Source organism: Raphanus sativus, chromosome 6 (genome assembly GCF_000801105.2).
Source record: "Raphanus sativus cultivar WK10039 chromosome 6, ASM80110v3, whole genome shotgun sequence".
NCBI classification, from domain to species: Eukaryota; Viridiplantae; Streptophyta; class Magnoliopsida; order Brassicales; family Brassicaceae; genus Raphanus; species Raphanus sativus.
In genome coordinates this window covers 13,890,527-13,918,046 of record NC_079516.1, presented here as the reverse complement: position 1 = coordinate 13,918,046, position 27,520 = coordinate 13,890,527, and the positions used below count along the sequence as shown (strand labels likewise).

At 36.7% G+C, this 27,520-nt stretch overlaps 4 protein-coding genes across 6 annotated transcripts; 3 read left to right on the top strand and 1 right to left on the bottom strand.

The window, feature by feature from the left end:
• The first annotated feature begins 404 nt into the window (after positions 1-404).
• LOC130497023 (probable disease resistance protein At1g58390) lies at positions 405-4,964 on the top strand. 2 transcript variants are annotated; one of them, XM_056989848.1, is made up of 5 exons: positions 405-517; positions 894-1,774; positions 1,854-2,000; positions 2,118-4,586; positions 4,728-4,964. In XM_056989848.1, the coding sequence occupies exons 2-4, from the start codon at positions 901-903 to the stop codon at positions 4,541-4,543; spliced, it is 3,447 nt and encodes a 1,148-aa protein (XP_056845828.1). In that variant the 5' UTR covers positions 405-517; positions 894-900; the 3' UTR covers positions 4,544-4,586; positions 4,728-4,964. The 2 variants fall into 2 exon arrangements, with proteins under 2 accessions (XP_056845828.1, XP_056845829.1); XM_056989849.1 differs by lacking the exon at positions 4,728-4,964 and having other exon boundaries at positions 2,118-3,748; positions 3,861-4,525.
• A 144-nt stretch (positions 4,965-5,108) lies between these two features.
• Positions 5,109-6,058, top strand: LOC130497024 (two-component response regulator-like APRR5). The gene is made up of 2 exons (XM_056989850.1): positions 5,109-5,401; positions 5,470-6,058. Exons 1-2 carry the CDS (start codon positions 5,385-5,387, stop codon positions 5,732-5,734), a joined length of 282 nt encoding a protein of 93 aa, XP_056845830.1. The 5' UTR covers positions 5,109-5,384; the 3' UTR covers positions 5,735-6,058.
• A 176-nt stretch (positions 6,059-6,234) lies between these two features.
• LOC130494404 (uncharacterized) lies at positions 6,235-10,284 on the bottom strand. 2 transcript variants are annotated; one of them, XM_056990003.1, is made up of 15 exons: positions 10,129-10,284; positions 9,783-9,941; positions 9,442-9,679; positions 9,245-9,334; positions 9,059-9,149; positions 8,767-8,833; positions 8,631-8,673; positions 8,337-8,508; positions 8,157-8,255; positions 7,898-7,966; positions 7,526-7,664; positions 7,124-7,325; positions 6,917-7,023; positions 6,783-6,825; positions 6,235-6,675 (listed from the first exon to the last, which is right to left on the bottom strand). In XM_056990003.1, the coding sequence occupies exons 2-15, from the start codon at positions 9,915-9,917 to the stop codon at positions 6,473-6,475; spliced, it is 1,698 nt and encodes a 565-aa protein (XP_056845983.1). In that variant the 5' UTR covers positions 9,918-9,941; positions 10,129-10,284; the 3' UTR covers positions 6,235-6,472. The 2 variants fall into 2 exon arrangements, with proteins under 2 accessions (XP_056845983.1, XP_056845984.1); XM_056990004.1 differs by having other exon boundaries at positions 9,783-9,960; positions 10,129-10,268.
• Positions 10,285-18,248: 7,964 nt separating this feature from the next.
• Positions 18,249-24,035, top strand: LOC108811601 (probable disease resistance protein RF9). Its single transcript, XM_018583661.2, is given in 6 exon segments — positions 18,249-18,399; positions 19,872-20,370; positions 20,372-20,762; positions 20,853-20,999; positions 21,108-23,615; positions 23,739-24,035. Coding segments are annotated over 4 exon segments (3,468 nt in total). The 5' UTR covers positions 18,249-18,399; positions 19,872-19,878; the 3' UTR covers positions 23,546-23,615; positions 23,739-24,035.
• The last annotated feature ends 3,485 nt before the right edge of the window (positions 24,036-27,520 follow it).

The following is a 27,520-nucleotide window of genomic DNA, read 5'->3' as shown; positions in this document are numbered from 1 at the left end:
ATTCATATTAGTTCACACCATAACTTTTATTTAAGAGAAAAATACACGCTTCTTATATTCTCTGTCAATAGAATGTTTTCTAGCAATTGGATTTTGGACCTATAAATTATCCGATTGATTCTTACACTGCTATGTAATCCAAATTTACATCCTAATTAAATGACATATCATCAAGTTTTTTTTGTAATTAGTACAAAATATAAGTCACAACTATTTAAATGATTTTCAATTAATATATAGGGTAGTGGTAAATAAGTTGAAAGTTTTGGTTTTATGGACCTTTATCTCTTTATTTTATTTAACTTTAATTCAAAAAAAAAAGAAAAAAAGAATATTAGGTTACTTTATAAAATTTGAAACCCGGCCAGTTGGGTCACTACAGAATTAGATTCGTTGCGTTCTAACTAAAAACACACATTCTCATATTTTCAGTATAAATTCGTAGCGTTCTAACTAAAACACACATTCTCATATTTTCTTTACACAGATCAGTTGGACGAAACGCGATTATCAAGAGGTGATTTTTTTTTTTTGTATTTTGCATAGTTATTTCATCTCAATTGTTCAGATCATTCATTAGATTACAAATAGTATTATCTAGACTAGAATTTGCAGAAAGAATATTATCAGGACTATGAACTCACCGATTTTCCTCTAGCGGTTATTGATTACTTATTTCATGTTTGCATATTTATTAATTTGCAAGAGGTGATTGTTTATTTTTTTTTGTATTTTGCATGTTTATTTCATCTCAATAGTTCATATCATTCGTAGATTACAAATTAGTATAATATTATCTAGACTAGAATTTTCAGAAATAAATATTATCAGGACTATGAACTCAAGGATCTGCTCTCTAGCGGTTATTGATTACTTATTTCATGTTTGAGCAGGAGACTTATGGCTGAGGTGGCAGTGGCACTTTTACCGTTTGCAGTCGAGAGGCTTTGGAACCTCCTTGTCCGAGAAGCTGAGCGATTTCAAGGAGTTGAAGAGCAGTTCGAGGGATTAAAAAAAGATGTGGATATGTTAAGGTGCTTTTTGAAAGATGCAGAGGCCAAGAAACATGCAAGTGAAATGGTGAAAAAAACTATCAAAGACATCAAAGAAATTGTTTATGATGCAGAAGATGTCGTGGAAACCTTTCTTCTGAAGAAAGAACTCAAAGAATCAAGCAGCAGCAGCGTGAAAAGATTTGCATGCGTTACTATAACACGCATGGGGCTTGGGTCTGATATGAGAACCATATGTAAGAGGATCTCTGAGGTGATCCGTGATATGCAGAATCTTGGCGTACAAAAGGTCATTGTCGATGACGAACATATGCAGGCTCTACAGGTAAGAGAAAGAGAAATGCGACAAACATTTTCTAGAGATGATGAAGAGCAACCTTTTGTTGGGATAGAGAGAAATGTTGAGAAATTGGTTGGCTATTTGGTGGAGGAGGATAGCAGTCAAGTGGTTTCTATAACTGGGATGGGCGGTCTTGGTAAAACTACACTCGCAAGACAAGTTTTCAACCATAAGAAAATAAAAAGTCATTTTCCAGCATTGGCGTGGGTGTGTGTTTCACAACAGTTTGAAAGGAAGTGTGTCTGGCAGACAATCTTGCGACAACTCAGGCCAGAATGCGATGTGTCAAAGATGATGGAAGACGAACTTCTGGAGAAGATTGTTAGAGTGTTGGAAACACAAAAGGCTTTGATCGTCATTGATGATATTTGGAGAGAAGGAGACTGGGACCTAATTAAGCCTGTGTTTCTGCCCAAAAAAGGTGAATCTCTTAACACTGGGCCGTCTTTAAAAAAAAACTGATTTGATCATGAAAATAGAAAAAATTTAAATGTTTGCAGGATGTAAGGTTTTACTTACTTCTCGCAATGAGGAAGTGGCATTACATGCAGGCGAACAATGTGACCCCATCAAACTAGAATGCCTAACTTTTGACGAAAGTTGGGATCTTTTTCAAAGGATAGCATTTCCTATTAAAGACACATCTGGTATGTTTAAAGGACGGCCTGCTTGGACTTTTTTATATTCTAGTAAATTTTTAAAAATGACTACAATATCTGCAAGACCATATGATCATTTCGAATTTTCTTGTAAATGATGTGCAGAATTTAAGATTGAAGAAGACATGAACGAACTCGGTATAGAGATGCTTAAACATTGTGGAGGCCTACCATTGGCTATTAAGGTGTTAGGCGGGATGTTACGCAAGAAGTACACATTGCAACAGTGGAAAACGATACGTGAGAATATCAAAGCTCCCATCTTTAGAGGAAGTGGCACTGACGAAAGAAATATCAATAAGGAGGTTTACGATGTTTTGTATCTGAGTTTCGAAGAGCTGCCTGCTTATTTGAAGTATTGCTTCCTTTACCTTGCTAGTTTTCCAGAAGATTATGCAATACCTGTGGAAAATTTGTCATATTACTGGGCTGCAGAAGGAATGCTAAGGCCAATGGATTTCGATGGAGCGAGCATTCGAGAGGTTGCAGATATATGCATAGAAGAATTGGTGAAGCGAAACATGGTTATTTCTAAAAGAGACATTGATACTTCAAGATTTGAAACACTTCAGTTGCATGACATGATGAGAGAAGTTTGTTTACGCAAAGCCGAAGAAGAGAATTTCGTACAAACCATTGATACATCAATTGCAAATTCGAAATCTCCTTGTAAATCTCGCAGACTTGCTCTTACAGGTTGGCATCAGGAACCACCATTTAATGTCGATATGGAGGTGAAGAATCCAAGCCTTAGAACTCTCTTGCTTATCGGGAATGGAGAATGGAAGGTAACAAGTTTATTCTTCCCAAGGCATAAGCTGATGAGAGTGTTAGATCTTCCTTGGGTCGAGTTTGAAGGAGGGAAGGTACCCTCTAGCATCGGGAAACTCATCCACTTGAGATATCTTAGTTTAAAGAGGTCACATGCAACTCGACTGCCCTCTTCTATGCGGAATCTGAAGAAGCTGCTCTATTTAAACTTGGATGTGATTGGTGAAGTCTACATGCCCAATATCTTGAAAGAAATGCGAGAACTGACATTCTTGTCTTTGCCCCAGATATTACATGATAAGACAAATTTGGAATTGGGAAATCTAGTCAAGCTGGAGACCTTAAAGTATTTCTGCACAAAACATGGAAGAGTGACGGATCTACATGGTATGACACGGCTCAGATCTCTCTTTATCTATATTATGGACGAGAGGTATACTATGGAAACTCTATCTTCATCTCTAAGTAAACTTTCACACTTGGAGAGTCTTACCATAGACAGCAGGGGCAGGTTTTATAGACCCACGAATGATGATGAAAAAGGATTTGTTTGGGATTTTGTTAATCTCAAGCAGCTGAAGTTGGAGATATATATGCCAAGGTTACCTGATGCCCAACGCTTTCCTTCTCACCTTACAACCATATCTCTACGCCAGTGCCGTTTGAAGGAGGATCCAATGCCGATTCTAGAGAAATTGCTTCACTTGAAAGAGATTGAATTGTGGAATGCTTCTTTCATTGGGAGGAGAATGGATTGCTCAAGGCACGGATTTCCTCAATTGCAGAAGCTACTTTTTAAGGGATTAGATGAGTGGGAAGAGTGGATATTAGAAGAAGGCTCCATGCCCCTTCTCCATACTCTCAATATTACCTTTTGTCCAAACTTAAAGGAGCTTCCTGATGGGCTGCGATTCATCACTTCCTTGAAGAATCTTACTGTTGAATACTCAAGTGCTAAATTGTCGGTAAGATACTTTCCTTTTCGCCTTACAACCATATCTCTAACTAAGTGCTGTTTGGAGGAGAATCTGATGCCAGTTTTAGAGAGGTTGCTTCACCTAAAAATTATGTATTTAGGGAAAGGATCTTTATATGGGAAGAGATTGGTTTGTTCGCGGGATGGGTTTCCTCAACTGGAAAATCTTGATTTTAAGGGAATAGATGAGTGGGAAGAGTGGATAGTAGAAGAAGGCTCCATGCCCCTTCTTCATACTCTCGATATTAAAGGTTGTCCAAATTTAAAGGAGCTTCCTGATGGGCTGCGATTCATCACTAACTTGGAGCATCTGAGTGTTGATGATATGGGAGATGAATTCAATTTGAGATTGTCGGAAGGATACTTGCCTTCTCACCTTACAACCATATCTCTAAGTGGTTGTCCTTTTACAGAGGACCCAATGCCGATTCTAGAGAAGTTGTTTCACTTGAAAAAGATTACTTTAGGAGATAGATCTTTCTGTGGGAGGAGAATGATTTGCTCCAAGGATGGGTTTCCTCAATTGCAGAAGTTAACATTTTCGGGATTAGAGGATTGGGAAGAGTGGATAGTAGAAGAAGGCTCCATGCCCCTTCTCCATACTCTTGATATTTTGGTTTGTCCAAAGTTAAAGGAGCTTCCTGATGGGCTGCAATTCATCGCTTCTTTGAAGAGCGTGACCTGTTATGGTATGGAAAAGAGATGGGAGAAGAGACTGTGGAAAGGAGGAAAAGATTACTACAAAGTCCAACACATCCCTTCTGTTAAATTCATTAGTGAGTGAAACAGCAGCTGAAGGAGACTCCCAGCAATTACGGAACTATCAGGTATTATATATAATATAGGAAAGAACTTCTTGGCAACTTCTTTGGATTTGCACAAACTACACAATTTAGTTAAGACTATTTCGTTGCAATGTCTCTGATGATATGTGTTTTACCAATTGCTTTTAATATATTGGCAAACAGAGGAGTGGATGATGCGGTGAAGCTGTTCGATGAAGTGTCTTACTGAGGACACTTGATCTCCTGTACTGCTTTTAGTTTTTCTAGAGAGAAAAAGATATGTATTTAGGGAATTGAAGCTGTTCCACGAAGGTTCTCTTGTTGACTGAGAGATGGATATATGTTAAGATTCTTATATTTATTAGTATGTATTCTCTTTATTTTGCTCAAAAAAAAAAAAATTAGTACTCTCTTTACATTTTTTTCTCAAGCGACTAGGCTTTGAAAATTTCCGTATAGAACCGCGTTGAAACTCTTCAGTTCGACTACTTGAAATGAAAAGGGGATATTGAGAGATGTATTTAGAGAAGTGAGCACCTCTCAGCCTCGTTTGGTAGGAACCGAACAATATGTCCACCCTATCACACCAACTTGTTTCATTTAAACTAATTGTTTATTTTATCACTTTTGATGAATTTTATAATGAAAAGGGACTGATTAGGGATTGTGCTGATGAAAAGGATCCTATCAAATACATGATTAGTACCCTATTTTGCAAAACTGTTACAAGGAGTTACTTGCTCCCGGTAGCTTTCCACTAGGTGCTGCGTGCGTCTGCAAACAATTCGACGAGTAACCTTGGGGATGCATTGGAGAGAGGCCAACGTCCTATAATAGGGAATGGTGGTGATGACCAGGTTAGATATGGTTTCCTTATTCTGTTTGTATTTGTTTCTAAACTTTGTAGTTGATTTGGTTCTTGTAGAGCTCATGTTCAAGACCAGAGATGCAAGGTGAGAGCGCAGACGTGGAGGACTCAACTAAAGAAGCCATTTGACTTCATGGGAGCGTCGTTTAGAAGAAACGCACAACGCAACAGAGAAAAAAGTGTTGCTAGATACGAATCTATGATAGAGCTTGATCTCTCCCTGAGAAGACCTAACACTTGCGAGAACCAATCTTCTGCAGAAAAGCCCTCTCTTCATCCTTCTAGTGCATCTGTCCTTGCGCTTCATCCGGAACTTGTTTAAAGCGGCTTCCCGTGGAAGCGGTTCAGAGGTATTGTATTGGTTGACGTTATCATCTTCACTTGCTGCAACATTCTTTCTTTGATTAGAAACCAAGGGAGAAACCGAACATTGTGGCCTGTGAACGTACCTGGCAACAAGAACATACAATCAGCAGAAAGAACAACACATGTTGAAAGACTGAGACTGATAGTCAAAGTGCGACAAAGATTTCAAGCTCACACAAAACTCTCTCATTATTTTAGTTATTTATTTTTTGTTTCTCATTATTATTGTTGTATATGTATTTTTATGTAATATATGTATTTATATGTAATTTGTTTACAGTCTAACCAATAAATAATTTTCAATTGTTTAAAAAAAAAGATTTTTATTTTTACTTGGACAGTTCGCATTCATATTGAAATACATTGGAAGAAACTGGCAGAGCAACGTCCGCGTATCAAAGGGCAGTTCGTTCGTCAAGTCCATTCCACTGAGACCTCAACACAAGAAGCTCTACAATGATCCAAACATATCGATGATGATATTTATTTATACATAAGAGAGTTCAATTTTTGTTTTCACTGATACGAGATAACTCCCCACATGCGTAGTTGTGTGTACATACAACTTTGTTGTTGTTGAGATTAATTAGTTAATCTACACTTACGTTATCTCCTTACATTACACATACCTGATTACATCTTCTACTAGTCTCCTAATTACAATGAAAATACACATTCTTATGTTCAAAGTTCTTCATTCATCATCATCCTCGTCACCACCACCACCATCGTAGTCATCATCATCATCATCGTCATCATCCAAAGCGTTGGATTCTTGCTCGTAGATCTGATACTCTCCATCGCTATCAGCACCATCCGAGGCTGGTTTGCTGCTTGGAAATCTATCGAACAAGCCTTGGAGATACGTTCTCGAGTTGTTGTTCTCCATCTCCCCATCTTATCATCGTTATTAAAGAATAACTAAGATTAAGCTCCTAATCGTCTTATCAACTTTTCTATGTATGTATTATCATTCACTAAAAGTTTATGAATTTGAAGGATACATCCATGAGAACTTAATGACATCTCATCATCGTCCTCTGCAGCCTGCAAAAGAACACATTAAGAGGAAAAAAATAATGATGAAAATGGATTTTGGGGGAAACTATAGAAAGTGAAGTAAATAAAAAAGGGTTACCACATCGAGTTCCTCGTATTCATCATCATCCACGTCTTCAGCATCTTCATCCGCTGACACCTCTTTCTCTTTGTTTGTGTTTTTATGCTTCTTCAGCTCTTCCCTATCTGCGAATTATGTTACATTAGTACATGTTACTTCCATATCTTCTAAGGAGAAGACAGAACGTGTTCGATGGCATGATTGAAGTTATGTTATTGATCTTACCTTTAACTTTTTCCAGGTGATCTGGTTTGCAAGATGTCAGTGAATCTTTTTGAATTCTCGTCTTCTCTGACCTCTCAAACTCATCTTGAATAGATTTAAAAACATCTTCAAAACCTGGCTCAGGAAACACAGACACAAACCTCACAGCTACTCGGAGTCTCAGATTATCAAGCAGCGCTTCTGAGAACCATCCTGTTTTATACTGCCAACAAAACATAAAATCAGATAACTAAAACATCAAATCAGATAACCAAAACATCATATGGAACAAAGGACTTGTCAAAGTTTTATGTATTAAAGTTATACATTATTTTGTGTGTGATTGGTGAGACGTGTTTTGGTAGTGGGACTTTAGCATGTCACATGTCTATCCAGGGACAGACTAGTTCGCTGAGAACTTACATTACAAGTAGTTTGCTTGGGAGGCTTTCTTATCTCTCGCTGAATGTACTCGTCTTCAAGTTCGAATAGCTGTAGAAATGTTTGGCATTTGAAAGGGAAAACTTTAAAAGCACAAATGTCTTCCCAGCTTCGCTTTGACCTGTCACAAAGAGGAACTTAATTATCATATTATATTAAAAGCACAAATGTCTGGAAAATTTGGATACACATCCATTCTTCTACACTTCACCACGGATCAATACATTTTTTTATTTTTATGAATGAATGTAAAGGATCAATACTTTCAAGTAAATGTTATATGGTTTTCTCCTTTTCTGTCCCGTTTTAAGTAGAGAATAGACTTCAGTTTATAAGAAAATAGGAAACGCTTACTTGTTACTTGCATTGGCATCACAATAACCCCTTAATTCAGGTGGAACCCTAAACTCCATTCTCTGGTATCTGAAAATAAATTACACAAAGTAAATAGTGGTAAAATAGCTTGACTACACACTGGATGCCAAAAAAAGAGGCTGGACATACTGTTTCGGTCCTAGTTTGATTTTTGAGGTGAACAAAATGAGAATTCTACATTACCATATCATAGACCATTCATTTGTAATATGAATGTATATAGAGGGAGAGAACTCACACACGAGATTCAGGATCTTTCCGTGGATCATAGCCTCTTTTAATCCAGAACCTAAGAAATGGACCACCCGAGAAATAATATGCAGACCGAAGAAGAAACCTGTAGAGAAAACTCCAGGATGTTGGTTACTGCAGTACTAAGACAACTAATACACATAAGAAAAGCTGAGAATCTGTTCACCTGTTGAGCATGTGATGTGTGCATTTAAGACCTTTATCAAGTAGTCGTTGGACTATGGAGTCTCTTGTCCACACAGGTCGCTCGTCAAACAATGCAGAAACTGCTACTTGCCATTGCCATTGTTCGGAGCTGGGATCAATGAAGTCTTCCCAGTTTAATACCTTTGGGATCTGTATGAATGTTAAGGAGCGATCATGGATTATCCAAAATGACAGAATGCAGAGAAAACAAACATGGCTTCATCCTAAGCAATAATAAGATTTAGAAGATAAAAAAGAACAGAGAAAAGGATATCTTTGACACTGAAATCAATTGCAAATACTGGGCCAATGTCGTCCTGCATCATAAGTAAACCAATTAGAAAATGGAGAAATAGTAACAACATAAAAACTATCATGCGACCATTAATGGCGAAGTAGTAACCACATACCTCACAAAGGTTCTGAGTTGGTGCCTCTTCTTTCTTTTTTGGGCCCGATGTTCCTGGAAGTTTCAGTCTGTGCTCAAACAACAGAAGTGAAATTAGAAAAATAGAACTTCAAACACTTTAACCAACTATGTTTTTCTTCATCGTTCACCTATAACTAACATACTCCAGACTACCAATCGGGTTCTCCTTACTAAGATTCAGATGAAAACAGATAGCTTCATGTGGACATAATTTGTGTTACCAGGTAAGCATAGTAAAATTGTCGGGAACAATGAAGACAGTGTGATCTTACACCAAGTTGTCTGGCATGTCTTTGGGTGCAAAGAACTGTGGCAATAACATCATTACATCTTCATCAGCCATGTCCATTAGATCATCGTTTCCTGTATGACAGTAGAGAGTACTTACCTTAAACTACGGTACAAAACCTTGAGATTGCAATATAATGAAATACACCAAATGAACGGAGAAGAAGCACCTGTAAGCGGATTCACCTCCATCCATTTCCTCTTCCTCTGCTGTGCAACATCCGCGTGAATAGGGATAACATGCTGGTAGTCAGCCATCCCTTTGCAATACCCACATGAATAAGAGTGAATACAATGAGAAACTTTAAGCCAAAGGCTAACTATATAAGACACATTTAGAAGCCCAAAACTCCAAACCAATGCTTACCATCGAAGCAATACGACTCAGACACACGAGCTACAATATCAGCACAGAGAGCTGGGCAAGCATCGCTAGTGGCAAGAACAGGTTGAGTTTCACGCAGAGAAGAAACTCTCTTAACATCCTCCTTATAAATTCTCAACAGAAAACCACTACAAGGACGTCTCTCTCCCCAAGCAGGATGTGCATAAGGATCCTCAGGGCGGAAATGTAGCTCAAGCTTGTTTGACGTTGACTCTCTTGCCTTAACCAAAGTGAATAAACCGTCAATCACTTATCTACAAATTCGATACTAATCAACTTTAATGTCTTTCTTAAGAATACAATGTAGGCATGCAAAAGCTTACCGTTGTGATCCCTTGGATTCCCCCGAGAGTCTCTAGGGCTCGAGAGATAGAAGATGGATAACCAGGGTAGTGTACTACAAACGTCTCCTTGCTCGGCAAGTTACCTGATACAGTTCCAGTTTCTATGATTCCCATCCTTTCTCTCCAAATCTCACCTCCCTGTAGATGCAAAAGATACCTACAATTAGCTTATCTATCGTTACTATGTGTCGATGTTCGCAGTGAACTCAAGCTCAAATTACAATGAACCTATTGACTGAAACCTAGAGCTTCGAAACCATGGAAGAAAGTGAGACTTTAGTCAAATTAGGCAGAGGCTAGACAGAGAGAGATAGCGATGGTGTACCAGAAGTGGCGGTTACGGATCGGAATGGATCTCGAAATTGAGACGGATCAGACGGATCACCGGAGCAGGAAGTAGTTGGAGAGCGCCGGGAGGAGAAGGAATCACCGGAGCTTTTTTGCCTCCAGCCTTTATGGCGAATTGATTAAAACGGCTGCGTTTTAGTGTTTATATGTGAATTTCGATATCTGATCTCATGCTGGTTAGTCCAGACCGGATTGACCGGTTTGATCATTTTTAATCTTCTTTCTATAAGTCTAAGGTGTGGGTTAATTGGTGGTTGGATTTTACCTGATTTAGAAACTTTTTGTTATTGGTTTATGAATTTTAAAAATCTTATTAGAGTCTTTTGTTATTGGATTTATGAAATTTTAAATTCCACGTAAAATCTCTTGTTATTTAAAAAGTTTAGTTTTCATTGATTTTGTAATTCTATTTAAATCTCTTGTTATCGGGACAATTTTTTTTAGTTTTAATCATAATACTCAACTTTGAAAATACCATGTGAAAATATGCAAATTTTCATGGTGAATTACCTAATTTCAATAGTCTATACCACATGTATCAGATTTTTGATGCAAAGAGTATGGATATGTATATTCAAGAGTTTTCAATATGTGAAAAAGGATCAATGAAAAATATGTGTATCTCTTGGATTATCCAATCGATGTTTATATATCACAACTTCTAACAGTTTATAGTTTTAGTAGAGTATTGTTGATACTATATGTGAGATTTAACAACGAAAACACCAATATGATATGTGTTTTGGTTGAATTCAAAAAGGGTTTGAGAAATATTGATGATTATATTTAACAATATACTCATGAAATAAACATGGAATTACATAAGATTTTATTTATTTATATACGTTTTGGCAACAGAGATCGCAACCAAGATGACATTCTTATCCGGGTGATTTTCCATGAGATGTGATTTTCCATTCAAAGATAAAACTATAACTTAGTACATGACTTGTACACTCTTTGTTGGTACACATAAATCAGACAGAGTTTAATAATTAAGTGTAATGTTAACATTCCATTACTCGAACTGCTGATATGGTTTCACCGCCTCTTGGAGATTTTAGCGCAATTGCTAGGCCTACCAGATATACCTTGATGTCAATAACTCTTAGTGCTTCCACTAGCTCAACGAAATTGGCATCACCAGTTATTAAGAGAACATTTAGAGGACGTCCAAAGAAGCGAGCTGTATTGTATACCAAGTGCTTTATAATAGAATATCCGCTATATCAACTTTTTCTTTCATAGTTAACCATAAGACATTAACAAAACATTAATATACAGAGAGATAAAGTTTTATCATACGCTGACATTTGAAATGCCATTATGTGGAGCACGATTGCTATGAGCGAGTAGATATATTGTTTGACATTTGCAACAAGTCCTAATATTTGCAACAAGTTCTCTCACGCGCTAAGGCATGGGCGTATTTGAACTTGTTTTTCAACTTCAAACTGTTAAAGGTACCCATTCTCTAACTATGACTGAAAAATAGTCTCAACAATCAACAATCGTTTTATCGATCACAAAGAAGTTAATCCATTCAAACCAATGATCCATGAAATATGAAGCAATATGGATAATTTGAAACACATCAAAATTAATGCATGCCACTTTTGCTTCATCCACATCTAGTTTTATGTTTTCAAGATCGACAAACGATCTAAACCAATATTTCCTTTGATGAGCCGTTTCCAACCACAATTGTTTCTCACTTTCTTTAAGAAGCCTCAACACACCATACTTTGGAGGGGATATTTTATGGGGTCATAAATATCGCTTGCACCAACGAGAATACATTTCATACGTTGCTTTCTATTTTGTTTCCCTAAGAAGTAACAACAAGATCATTTGATCAACTTAACACACATTTTTCACACACGTTCAACACAATCAAAGAATAAAAAGAATAAGAAGAGAGATTGTAAACACAGAAAAAATAAAAGATGTATTCTTACTATGTGTAGTATTTAGCCTATTAGTCTTCTGCTTACGATCATGTTGATCCTGTGTTGATAACTATTGAAAACGTTATTTCTTTTTATTAAGACATGCTCTTCATAAAGTTCGAATGGAAATGTGGATTAAAAGGTGTTTCTCCTACCAAATTTAAGAGAATTTACAAATAATTTATATAACTCTTGAAAAATTTAAAATTGTTATAAAATGTTGATAAATTCAGCTAAACATATACTCCAAGCTGAACATCTTTCACTCACCGATCTATAATCTCAACTGGCTGACAAGGTGCAAAAATTTTTTTTTACCACGATGACTTGTTGACTACTGCAAAATGAGCTTTGGCTCTCTCCCGACTTCCCTCAAAACCGATACATGAAACACATCATGGAAGTCTGACAACTCTGCTGATAAATGCAATCTATAAGCTACTGCTCCAATCCTCTCCAAATGGGGTACCGTCCCATATATCTCGGCTTAAGTTTCCTTCGCTTCCGATTTTTAGATCCACCTAAAATATCCTCATTTTCAGGTATACTAAATCTCCTACCTGAAACTCCAAATCCTTATGACACTTATCTGCATAACTCTTCTGGCGGTCATGGGTTTCCTTAAGCTGAGTCTTGAGCTTTTCAACTTGCTCTACTGTCTCCTGAACCATTGTTGGTTCTAAGTCTCGTCGCTCCCCCACTTATATCCAAAAAAGTGGTGTACGACGAGACAAACCATAAAGAGCCTCATATGGCGCTATCTCAATACTCAAATGAGAGTTGTTGTGAAAAACTCTGCTAAAGGTAAATATTTTTCCCCAGTTCTGTTATCATTCTAAAACACAAGTCCTGAAGATATCTTCTAAAGTATGAATAGTCCTTTCTGAATATCCATTTTTCTGGGGATGATAGGTTGTACTCCTGTAAACATTTATCCCAAGTGCCTTCTGAAAGAGTCTCAAGATTCTCTGTTTCGTGAGCCCCATATACCAAATCCTGCAATATAGGTTCAAGTGCGCTCACACAAAAGATGTGGAAGATCCTGCAAAGATGTTGATAAATCTGACTAGACATCATAAGATGGCACGAATCCGCAACCATAGAAAGATCATAGCTCTGCAGAAGTTGAAAATTTTAGTGGTGTTGATCACCAAGCAAGATAGACCTAAGATAGACAAGTATTGTATCCCAAGCCTGACTTGGAGACAGACTATTGTTGGACCCAATTTTCGACCTAGATTAAATGGTGCAAGATTTAAATAGATGAGCCATGAAAGAGAAGGCCCATGACGACGTCGATGATGTGAGGAAGAGGTCGCCGCAATCCCGGAGATCGCGGAGCTCGTTACAAGGAAGGCAGAGTCGACATTATAAAAGGAAGGAGTAGATTAACATTAAGTGGAGGCGCAAACCCTAGAGAGAGAGCAGTACACACATTTTACCTTTCTCACTTTGTCTTAGATCCCGATTTAGATCGATCTCCTTGTTATAGTCAATCTCTTAGTTATTTCTTGTATCGACCTCTTAATCAATAAAAATCCATTATTGTCAACCGAATTCCGATTACATCGTTGTGTTCTAATGATATTGATGCATACATCTTTTATCATTCCCTAGTTTACTTTACAAACACTGCAAAATACTGAGTGTAGATTTTAGGTTCTACAACTATCATCCGGTAAGACAACTATTAATGCATTCAGGTCTTAAGATAAGATCCTCAGAAGATGACAGAGGTTAACAAGGTTCATATTAGAAATATATTCGGTCCAACATATCTCTAATATATCTTTTGGTCCAACATATCTCTAATAGTTCACATGTATGAAACCGAAACAATGCTTCAAATAAACACAGATTCAGTAGCTCAATTGTAGAACATTCCGAATAAGAACAATCCTCTCTAACAATGAACCTGGAAAATTACAGTTTTTTACAGGTCTAAGAAGAATCACATTTTGTGAATGAATCTAAAATTGCATGACTCTGTTTCTCTATACTCTGTTCTAACGACTCTAACAAACTGTTACTTCGATCGATCAACTGTTAACACGTGTCCTTCCTTGTTTCCGTTGAAAGTCAACTCTAAAAACCTACTCTTGCCACGTGGCCTTTGCGACTCTCCTCTTTATACCTGTATCAGAAGAGTTTAACTTCCTGCATCTCATCGGCTAACCTTGTCCAAAATTTAATCAGTAAGATTAGGCATTCTTGCCATGTATTGTTTGTAGACTTCTTGCCAGGAAATGAGACCTTTGAGTGAATTTTTTTTGGTAAAACATTGAGTGAATTCTCCATGAAGAAGAATATCCTTTTATTTTTGTTTAGAAGAATTGTTTCAACTTTGGGCATACTGATCCTACTCAGCTTGATTTTGGTTTTGAATAATATCTCATTATCTCGGAATCATGTTGCCCCTGGCTTGCAGGGCACTGAGTTTTATTGAATCAGCAGGCAAGAACTTATGGGTGATGAAAGAGAAAAGAAATCAGCTGCAGTTTCATTCTAGCTGGAGACTTGCTTGGTCTCATGAACTCTGAGATAATGAAAAAGAACAGTTGCTTGCTTTCCAGATAGAATATATAAAGACAAATCTTGGTTACAATATATCTCACCTGCTTATGGACGCACTTGTGCTTAAGTTTGTTTCTTGTATATCTTTGAGATAAGCAAATCAAAAAAGAGGAACTGATGAAAGCTAAAGAGTCATTGGTTTCTCAACTTGCCGAGGAACGCTGCTCCCCAAATTAGAGTCTGAAGCAAAATGTCTAGTTTCAACAAATGCTGAGACAGAAGCAGACCTGCATACATCTTGTCCAAAAAATAGGGTGAGAGATATCTTGGTTACACATAACCTAGTGAAGACTTGTAGAGACTAGATTTTGTGACTAGTTCAAGTTTTTCGTGTAGCTCAAGTCATTAGTTGACCTCTTCAGCATTTATCAAAGGCATAAACACAAACACATCCCTCCTGCTACAGCCCAGTAGTCTCTGTTTCCTCCTCAAAACAGCAAAGCATATATGCCTGCTCATGTTGTAACTTGGAAGTGGATATCTCAGACATGTAACCAGCCATTCTTTAATCCATGAGTCCTCAGACATGTAATCCATTAATCATCTCCTCCTCTTGCACACATCCATGAACTTCTAGACTGCGTTATGATACTGAGTTCCCTGTAACCATGCAACAAACATTAAGCTTCTCCTCCTCTTTTTCTCATTCTACAGTGAATTAGAAAGCCAAATAACAGACCAAAGCTAAAAAAAAAACATGCATCTTGTTTAAGACCTTTATCAAGTAGTCGTTGGACTATGGAATCTCTTGTCCACACAGGTCGCTCGTCAAACAATACAGACACTGCTACTTGCCAGTGGTCGGAGCTGGGAACAATGAATTTAAGATGATATCAGCACACAATGTAAGGGAGGCATACCGTTGTGATCCCTTGGATACCCCGAGAGCCTCTAGGGCTCGGGAGATAGACCATGGATATCCAGGGTAGTGTACTACAAACGTCTCCACACCAAATCCAAATTGTCCAAACCAAATTGCCATTTCGAAATGGGCATTCCGCATAAGCCCAAATGCAAAATCAGTTTTAACATTTAAAAATTTATTTTTAACATAATTTACTATGTTTTGTAGAATTCAAAAGCATATATACGATTTTGGTGGGAAAACTCGATTTTACGGTTTTGGCGGAAAACTCGATTTTACGGTTTTGACGGGAAAACTCGATTTTACGGTTTTGACGGAAAATCTTGATTTTACAGTTTTGGCAGGAAATCTCGATTTTATAGCTTTGGCAGAAAAACTAGATTTTACGGTTTTAGCGAGAAAACTCAATTAGTGGTTTTGGCGAGAAATCTCGATTTTACGGTTTTGGCGGGAAATTTCGATTTTATAGCTTTGGCAGGAAAACTTGATTTTACGGTTTTGGCGAAGAAATTCAATTAGTGGTTTTGCGAAAAAACTCGATTTTACGGTTTTGGCGGAAAAACTTGATTCTAAGGTTTTGGCGGAAAAACTCGATTTTACGGTTTTGACGGGAAAATCCGAAAATTCGACTTTACGATTTGGGCACGAAAACTCGATTTTACGGTTTTGGAGGGAAATCCGAAAACTCGATTTTACAATTTTGGCGGGAAATCTCGATTTTACGGTTTTGGCGAGAAATCTTGATTTAACGGTTTTGGCGGGAAAAATCGAAAACTTGATTTTACAATTTTGACGGGAAATCTCAAATTTATGATTTTTGCGGGAAATCTCGATTTTACGGTTTTGGCGGGAAATCTCGATATACGGTTTTGGAAGGAAAATTTGATTTTTTCCTCAAAATATAAACCCTATGATTTTTATATCATTGGACAGTTCATGTCCACTTGGGTCTAATACTCTAATTGGTTAAATCCAATTGAACATTTTATTTGTTAGTGTAATTTGGTTTAATCCAAATGCGTTTGGACATGGGTAAACCATAGACATCTCTACTTGCTGGTGATGCAAGAAACACATAGAGATACAAGTTATTAGCTAAAACCGCTAGAGATGTTTGTTCCTATTGTCTGTTTCCTATGTGTTTTCTAGACACTATAATATGCATGTGAATGTGATCCATTGACTAACCGTTTCGACAACAAAAGTTAAAGCTCTTAAATTTTATTTACTAATCTTCCTTTTGTTTTTCCTATTTTACTTCTTTCATAAGCTCTTAAACGCTATGTTTCATGATATTTTCAATGATACTTACTACATTTAACAACAATAATTTTTCCCTTTGTTTTAACAAGATTATAACCTTTCCACAGCGTTTAAAGAAAATGTTACAACTTTTATTTCATTAGAAAGAAGATCAAATCATTGTAAATTTGTAATACAAACTCGTACCATTAGGCCCCACGTACTACCCCCTTTTCTTTTCAGACAAAACGTAAGTCGCCACAAGAGATTCACTCCTTTATCGTGAATACAGCTGGTTCGTGTCGGTTGGTGTTGACTGAGAATAATCAACCCTCTGTAATAAATTTATAATAGGTCTTCAGCTTCGTTCTAACGAAAAGTCTAAAACACTTTTCGCATATTTTCTTTATACGGATCAGTTGAACGAAAAGCGATTTTCAACAGGTGATTTTTAGTTTTTGTATTTTGCATATTTATATCATCTCAATTGCTCATAATCTTTCATAGATTATATTATCCAGATTAGAATGCTTCGGGTCTTAAGATAGGAGTCTCAGAAGATGACAGAGGTTGAATCCATAGTATTGTAAATAACTAACTATTAGCACACATATTTGTTAAAAAGGTAAAATTTATTTTTATTTGTTTGATAAAAATAAAACAAAACTTTTAAATTTAAATAAATAAAATAATAAATTACTAAAATAAATATTTTGAATATGAAGATCATATCAATAAAATAAATTATGTAATATTCTTAACTATCTTATATAATTTACATATAATTATACTACTATATTTTAACTGATCAGTCTATTCAGTTTAATCGGTTTATATACCAAACAATATTCATATATTGCGATTTGTTTTTAAATGACATTCGGTATGTTTGGTATTATCGAATTAAAATCAATTTCTCTATTTCGGTTTTAGTTTGGTTTTACCATATTGAACACCCCTATCACGGATTCATTTAAAAGTTTAAGTTAAGTTTGAAATTTCTTTAAATCTTAGGGTAGTTACGGATAAGATTACATTCAATGGAGAGAGTATACCAAATTCAGTTAAATAAATTTCAACACATTTTATTTATTACATATCTTATAACATTTTTTATCTTGAGTTTCTTTTAGTCTGTTAAGCATTTTATTTCCATAACATAATATGTTCATTTATAATATATCTTGCAAATTTTGTATATGATAAAATAAATTAACAAATGTTTGAGGTAAACACAAATAAAAATAAAATAATAAATAAGTGAAAATAAAATAAAATAATCAGTTTATTAATATTTTAAGCAATTTGATTGTTATTAAAAAAACTTATATGCCCGCGCGAATAAGCTGATTCGTTTCCTAGTAATTGTAATAGAAACTTGTACTATTAGGCCCTACGTATTGTACCCTTATTTTCTCAGCCAAAATGTAAGTGGCTACAATAGATTCACTCCTTAACGTGAATAAATGGTTATACGTGTATACAGCTGGTTTGTGTCGGTCTTGACCGAGAATAATCAACTCTTTGTAACAGGTCTTCTGCTGAATTCTAACTAAAACACATTCGCATATTTTCTCTATACAGATCAGTTGGACCAAAAGCGATCGAGTTTCAACAGGTGATTTTTATTTTTTTGTATTTTGCATATTTATTTCATCTCAGTTGTTCATATCTTTCATAGATTAAGTTGATGATTGTTTGTTCGGTTTTTAGATTTTGGATTTTAGTTTTTGGTTTTTAGTTTTTGGTTTTTGTATTTTAGATTTTGATTTTTGGTTTTTGATTTTGCAGTAGATTTTACCTTTTTGAAAAACACGATTGATGATTTTGGTTTTTAGTTTTTGATTTTTGGTTTTTGTCTTTTTGGTTTTTTACTTTTAAAATAATAAAATATAAAATATCATTACCAAAACATACATAAACTTATTTTGAAATTATAAAAAAGAGAGAACACAAAATAATAAAATTCCATGTTTAAACATAAATTTAAAATTTTAATCTTATGTTTAAACATAAATTTAAAATTTTAATTCAATGTTTTAAACATAAACTTATATATATATATACAAAAATTATTTTATAAACTTGTATACATAATATATGTAGAAAGCCGTACATGTAAAATTTAAGTAAAATGTGTAGACATATTTTTTAAATAAAACTTTATCGTAACTATAATCTATATATATTCATTAATGGTTAGCTTCAAAATTTTAATTATATGGGTAGAATTTAACTGTATATGCAATACTTTTATATTAAAATTTAGAATTAAATAGTTGTTGATAATAATATTTACAAATTTAAATAAAAAATTTAACACAAATTAACAAAGACTTTTAAAATTGTGGCAAATATAAGTCTACACATATGGTATAGTACATAATAATATTTATATTATTTGAATAAACTAAAATTTTATAATATTATAAAAAATGGAAAACAATAAATTTACATAAAAATTAATAGATTTTTTTAAAATACAAAAGTAATTAAAATGTAACAAAATTATTATACTTTTAATTTAAAGCTTTAATTAATTTGGTATAAAACTTATGGTACAAAAATATTGATTAAAAATAAATAAATTTACGTTAATTAATTGTTTCAATAAGTAGTAAAGATATAACTCTAGTTACTTAAAAAAAGTAATGTTGTTTCACGTTTGTTTTGTATGTTTTGTAGACTGAGAAGTGTACTTATTATATACTCTTTATTTATCTAAATTTAGTGATATTTTTAAAAAATAAAAAAAAAGTTTTTTGGCTTTTGGTCGTGAGAAACAAAGAAAAGGGAGATTTTGGTTTCTATGTAGAAAAAGGTAAAAGCAAGTAAAAACTAGTTTCCCTAAAAAATAGGAAAACTACTTTTGTCAAAATCATGACTGGGTAAAAAATGGATTTTGGATAATCAAAAACCAAAAACTAGTTTTAAAAGTATATATTATCATGACTAGAATTTGCAGAAAAATAATTATCAGGACTATGAACTCAAGGATCTGCTCTTTTTTTTTTTTTTTTTTTTTTTTGTAACACATCTCAAGGATCTGCTCTCTAGCGGTTATTGATTACTAATTTCATGTTTGAACAGGAGACCTATGGCTGAGTTGGCAGTGGGAGTGGCACTTTTACCATTTGCTGTCGAGAGGCTTTGGAACCTACTTGTCCAAGAAACTGGGCAATTTGAAGGAGTTGAAGAGCAGTTCGAGGGATTGAAAAATGATGTGGATATGTTAAGGTGCTTTCTGAAAGATGCAGAGGCCAAGAAACATGCAAGTGAAATGGTGAGGAAAACTATCAAAGACATCAAAGAAATTGTTTTCGATGCAGAAGATATCATCGAAACCTTTATTCTGAAGAAAGAAATCGGAGAATCAAGCAGTAGCAGGGTGAAAAGATTTGCATATGTTACTGTGAAAAGCATGGTGCTTGGGTTTGATATGAAAACCATAAGCAAGAGGATCTCTACAGTGATCAGTGATATGCAGAAACTTGACGTACAAAAGGTCATTGTCGATGACGACCATATGAAGTCTCTACAGGTAAAAGAAAGAGAAATGAGACAAACGTTTTATATCAGTCAAGTAGTTTCAATAACCTATTGTTGGGATGGAGAGAAATATTGGGATATTGGTTGGCTATTTGGTGGAGGAGGATAGCAGTCAAGTAGTTTCAATAACCGGGATGGGCGGTCTTGGTAAAACCACACTCGCAAGAAAAGTTTTTAATCATGAGACAATAAAAAGTCATTTTCCAGGATTAGCATGGGTTTGTGTTTCGCAACAGTTTGAAAGGAAGCGTGTCTGGCAGACAGTCTTGCGACAATTCAGGCCTGAATGCGACGTGTCAAAGATGATGGAAGACGAACTTCTGGAGAAGATTGTTCGAGTGTTGGAAACACAAAAGGCTTTGATCGTCATTGATGATATATGGAAAGAAGGAGACTGGGACCTAATCAAGCATGTGTTTCTGCCGAAAAAAGGTGAACATCCTTATGTGACATATGTTAGGCTGTGTTTTCAAAACTCAAAATTGGATCATGGAAAAATTATGAAATATGAATGTTTTGCAGGATGGAAGGTATTACTTACTTCCCGCAATGAGGAAGTGGGATTACATGCAGATAGACAATGTGTTAACTTCAGACCAGAATGCCTAACTTTTGAAGAAAGTTGGGATCTTTTTCAAAGGATAGCATTTCCTATTAAAGACACAGATGGTAAGTTTTCAAAGACGACCTACTTGGATTTTCTTTTGTTATAGTAAATTAATAAAAAAGTGACTACAATATATGATACTTTCGAACTTTCTTGTCACTGATGCGCAGAATTGAAGATTGACGAAGTCAACATGAAAGAAATCGGAATGGAGATGCTTAAACATTGTGGAGGTCTACCACTGGCTATTAAGGTTTTGGGGGGATTGTTATGTAAGAAGTACACATTGCATCAGTGGAAAATGATACAAGAGAACATCAAAGCTCGCATCGTTACAGGGAGTGGCTCTGAGGACAGAAATGTCAATACGAAGGTTTACGATGTTTTGAATCTGAGTTTCGAGGAGCTGCCTGCTTATTTAAAGCATTGCTTCCTTTACCTTGCTAGTTTTCCAGAAGATTATGATATAGATGTGGAGACACTTTCCTATTACTGGGCTGCAGAAGGAATACTGAGCTCAATGGATGGAGCGAGCATTCGAGAGGTTGCAGATGGATACATAGAAGAACTGGTGAAGAGGAACATGGTTATTTCTAAAAGAGATGTTAAAACTTTAAGATTTGAAACATGTCAGTTGCATGACATGATGAGAGAAGTTTGTTTGCGCAAAGCTGAAGAAGAGAATTTCGTACAAACCATTGACGCATCAACTGCAAATTTGAAATATCCTTGTAAGTCTCGCAGACTTTCTGTCGTAAGTTGGCATGCTGATACATTGAATGTCGATACAGAGGTGAAGAATCCAAGCCTTAGAAATCTCTTATTTATCAAGTGCAGAGGATGGAAGGCAACAAATTTACTGTTTACAAGGCATAAGCTGATGAGAGTGTTAGATCTCTCTTATGTGGGGTTTGAAGGAGGAAATGTACCCTCTAGCATCGGGAAGCTCATCCACTTGAGATATCTTAGTTTCAAGGGGTCATATGTAACTCAACTGCCTTCTTCTATGCGGAATCTGAAGAAGCTTCTCTATTTAAACCTATGTGTAGAATGGAGATATCCAGTCTACATGCCCAGTATATTGAAAGAGATGCGAGAATTGACATTCTTGTGTTTGCCAGAGAGCTTACATGATGAGACAAAGTTGGAATTGGAAAATCTGGTGAAGCTGGAAACGTTGGAGAGTTTCTCCACAAAACATGGGAGAGTGACGGATCTACAAGGTATGACACGGCTCAGATCTCTCACTATCTTTATCAGAGACGAGAGTTATGCTATCGAAACTCTATCTTCATCTCTAAAAACTCTATCTTCATCTCTAAGTAAACTTTCACACTTGGAGAGTCTTATCATAAAGAACAAAAGACGTTATACTCCCACCAATGATGATGAAGAAGGATTTGTTTGGAATTTTGTTCATCTCAGACAGCTGGAGTTGGCAATATATATGCCAAGGTTACCTGATGCTCAGCACTTTCCTTCTCACCTTACAACCATATCTCTAAAGGAGTGTTGTTTGAAGGAGGATCCAATGCCGATTCTAGAGAAGTTGCTTCACTTGAAAGAGATTAGTTTACATGGTCGATCTTTCAGTGGGAGGAGAATGGTTTGTTCGAGAGGTGGGTTTCCTCAGTTGGAGAAGCTAAAATTTAAGAGATTAGAGGAGTGGGAAGAGTGGATAGTAGAAGAAGGCTCTATGCCCCTTCTCCAGACTCTCGATATTACATGTTGTTCAAAGCTAAAGGAGCTTCCTGATGCAGTCCGATTCATCACTAACTTGGAGGATCTGAGTGTTGATAATATGGGAGACGAATTCAGTTTGAGATTGTTAGAAGAATACTTGCCTTCTCAACTTACAACCATATCACTAACTGATTGTTGTTTTACAGATGATCCGATGCCGATTCTAGAGAAGTTGCTTCACTTGAAATTGGTTAAATTATCGAGTAAGTCTTTCAGTGGGAGGAGAATGAGTTGCTCAAGGAATGGATTTCCTCAATTGCAGAATCTAGTTTTTTATGGATTAGAGGAGTGGGAAGAATGGGTAGTAGAAGAAGGCTCTATGCCCCTTCTCCATACTCTCGATATTAGTAGCTGCAATAAATTAAATGAGCTTCCTGATGGGCTGCGATTCATCACTTCCTTAAATCATCTTACTGTTGAATACTCAATTATTAGATTGTCGGAAAGATACTTGCCTCCTCACCTTACAACTATATCTATAACTGGGTGTTGTTTGGAGGAGAGTCCGATGCCAGTTTTAGAGAAGCTGCTTCACCTAAAAGAGGTGTATTTAGGGGAAATATCTTTTTATGGAAGGAGAATGGTTTGCTCCAATGGTGGGTTTCCTCAACTGCAGAAGCTAAGATTTGATGGATTATATGAGTGGGAAGAGTGGATAGTAGAAGAAGGCTCCATGCCCCTTCTCCATACTCTCGATATTCACTATTGTCCAAAGTTAAAGGAGCTTCCTGATAGACTGCGATTCATCACTTCTTTGAAGAAGCTGACCTGTTATGATATGGGAAAGGGATGGGAAAAGAGACTGTCGAAAGGAAGAGAGGATTATTACAAAATCCAACACATCCCTTCTGTTACAATTCGTTGATTGATCTGGGAAATAGATAGTGGAGTCAGACAGCAGCTGAAGGAGACTCTCAGCAATTATGGACTATCAGGTATATATTTATCTAGGACTGAACTTCTCGGCAACTTATTTGTATTTGCATAAACTACACTTTAGTTGAGACTATTTTGTAGGAATTAATGTATATTTGTTTTTACCAATGATTTGATATTAGTGGCAAACAGAGAATTTACAAGTGAAACATACTGGCACACTGACGCGGTGAAGCTGTTCGACGAACTGAGACACTTGATCTCCTGCAATGCTTTAAGTTTGCCTATAGAGAGATAGAGAGATGTATTAAGGGCGGGAAGTGAATCTGTTCCTCGAAGGTTCTCATGTACGTACCTTTGTTGACTGAGAGAGATGTGAAATATGTTAAGATTCTTATATTTTATTTGTATTCTCTTTACATTTTCTTCTCAAGCGACTAGGCTTTTGAAAATTTCCGTATAAAACTGCTTTAAAACTCTTCAGCTAGAGTCTAGGGCTGGGCAAAAATTTGCATGCATGCCTCTGTATAAAGATTTTATGGATTTGATGCCTCAGAATCGTTGATCTTAGTCGTTGAATTTTTCAGTAAATATTATTTGAATTATGAACTCATGAATCCTCCTCTGGTGTTCCCCAAAACATGACAAAGACTGTCTCTCAGAACTTGTATTAGATAACAGAGGAAAGAGAAGACTGAGCCATAGCTCGAATTTGAGATTGATTGTTGAGAGAGTCTCAGAATGTATAACTGTGAAAAACTTTTTGATTGACTCAATAGCTCTGGAAGGCCTTGTTGCTTTAACTTTTCTTTAACAACACTTAGGCACTGAGATCTTTGATTCTTTCGTAGGGTAACAACAGAGAAATATTAAGTGCGAGAAACAGGTCAGACTCTCTTCAAGAAAGACCTCTTCTGGTTTCTCAAGCGATCTATCTATAAGTTGCAGAACGTTTTCAGGCATGCCCAAAGCAATGTAAAGATTTGAGCTGGGACTACATATTGTTCTAAGTCCTGAAGTGTTTCCCATCCATCATTCCAATCATCATCATCTCCCCACTCATTTTCCTCATTACACGGCACTAGTTCGGCTTTTTTTAGCTTCAAACAGTTCTTCCCATCTTTCTAAAATCGTTTGAAGAGAATCAGTTTGTTGAAGCTGTGGTAACAGAAGCAGAGAGTTTATAAAAACAGGAAACATATTTTTCAACACTCGATAGATCCTCTGGAGAGATGTCTAACCCTGTAGAACTGGACGCCACAGCGATATGTGATGATTTAAGTGTGACAAGAGTGTTTCTGACTCTGAGTGAGCCATCAGCCACCTGGTCAGGAAACGTTTGGTTAACATGATAGTAACTCAGCCAAGCCATCCCATGGCATAACATTTGAAATGTAGCTCAGAGGATGAGCCCTTGATATTCTTACCCGAGATGAACTGCATAAGCTCTAAGGAGTAGACGCGAACCTGACTTAGCAACTACAGATTCTCAGAGAATATTACGAGTTTTTTGCAAACCACAAGCCTCAAATAAAGACGTGGAATATAAGAATGACATCATAAAATGGGCCCGAAACCGCAACCAGAGAAGATGATAGCTCTGCAGAAGTTGAAAATTTCAGTGGCGTGATCACCAAGCAAGCCAGACCTAAGGTAGACAAGTATTGTAGCCCAAGCCTGACTTGGGGAGAGACAATCGTCCGATAAGACAGCTAATTAATGCATTCGGGTCTTAGGATAGGAGTCTCAGAAGATGACAGAGGTTGAATCCGAAACACAGATTCGATAGCTCAATGGTAGAAGATTCCGAATAAGAACAATCCTCTCCAACAATGAACCTCGAGAATTACAGATTTTTACAGGTCTAAGAAGAATCACAATCACACTTTCTGAATGAATCTAAAAATTGCATGACTCTGTTACCTTTATACTCTGTTCTAACGACTCTTAACAAACTGTTACTTCCATCAATCAAATGTTAACACGTGTCATTCCTTGTTTCCGTTGAAAGTCAACTCTAACAACCTCCTCTTGCCACGAGGCCTTTGCAACTGATCTCCTTTTTATACTTGTATCAAAAGAGTTTAACTTCCTGCATCTCATCGGCTGACCTTGTCCAAAATTTAATCGGTAAGATTATAATATCTTGTTTGTAGACATCTTGCCAGGAAATGAGACCTTTGAGTGATTTCTTTTGGTAAAACATTGAGTGAAATCTCAATGAAGAAGAATATCTTTTTATTTTTGTTTAGAAGAATTATTTTAACTTTGGGCACACCGATCCTACTCAGCTTGATTTTGGTTTTGAATAATATCTCATTATCTCTGAATCACGTTGCTCCTGGCTTGCAGGGCACTGAGTTTTATGGAAACAGCAGGCAAGAACTTATGGGTAATGAAAGAGAAAAGAAAGCAAGTGCAGTTTCATTCTAGCAGGCAAGAACTTATGGGTAAGGTCTAGCAAGTTGTCTGAGTTTGCACAAAGATTGCCAAATCCAACTCTGAGATCTAGATGCATCCAAAACCCAGAAGTTTTCATCCCCAATCCGGTGTAGCCTTGACCACGAAACCCATAAGGAGCCAGAAGAGGTGAAGAGCATCCAGATCAGTTTCAATCCCATCACTCTGTTCCAAGAGCTCAATTTTCTAAGCCCCAGACCTCCCGATTTTGTTGAAGTACAGACGATATCCCAAGCAACTTTAGCTCCTCTCGCTCCTGAAGGGGCACCTTTCCAGAGAAAACTACTACACATTTGTTCCAAAGCTCTGAGACAGCCATTCGGGAGAAAACTGTAGAGGATTAATGTATAAGGGTGTTTATGTAAATATAGAATCCCTAATTAGTCTTGTGTATACTGTATAAATACCGTACTCTGTTATTCTAATAAACTCATTCAGCTCACTAATTCTATATGGTATCAGAGCTTGATACCTAGGGATCCTAAAAATATCAAACAGCCGCCAAACACAAAATTTTCAAAACTCTCATCTCTTTTCTTCTACAAGAGATCGAAGATGTCTGTCTCATCAACTCCTTCTCATGAGACCATTGTTGTTCCCGGATCCCCGAATCTCCTTAACGTCAACATGACGAATGTCACGAAGCTCACGGCCTCCAACTTCCTCATGTGGAGCCGTCAAGTCCATGCTCTTCTCGACGGTTATGCTCTAGCCGGATATATCACCGGCGAATCCGTAGCACCACCTGTGATGACAACCACCGATGGTGTCTCTACCCCAAACCCAGCCTACACGTTGTGGGCGCGACAAGATAAGCTGGTATACAGCTCTTTGCTTGGTGCGATCACGGTTTCAATCCAACCGATTCTCTCCACCACGACTACTTCTGCTCAGATTTGGGAAACCTTATCTGCAACCTATGCGAAGCCTAGCAGAGGTCATGTCCAACAGCTGCGTCAACAAGTCAAAACTTGGAAGAAAGGAACCATGACAATCGATTCCTACATTCAAGGTTTTACGACTCGATTCGATCAGCTCTCACTACTTGGCAAGCCCTTTGACATTGAGGACCAGCTTGAGTTCGTCCTTGACGGTCTACCAGATGACTACAAGTCGATTGTGGACCAGATACAGGGACGTGATTTGCCTCCCTCCCTCACTGAAGTCCATGAAAAGTTGCTTAATCATGAAGTTAAGTTACAGTCTCAGACCGTGACTGCTCCGGCTCTACCCATTACTGCGAATGCTGTTCAGTACCGTGGCTCTTCTCAGAACACAAATCGCAACTCTCAGCAAGGCCAGCACCGCAACAACAACAGAGGACATCAAACCTGGCAGCAACAACAGCAGCAGTTCTCTTCTCGTCCTAGTCAACAGCTCCGCGGGTACCAAGGACGATGCCAATTGTGCGGCACTCATGGTCACAGTGCGAGACGCTGCTCGCAACTCCAGAGCTCTGCCTATGCTCCGCCTCCGAACGCTGGTTATGCTCCGCCTCCGAGCT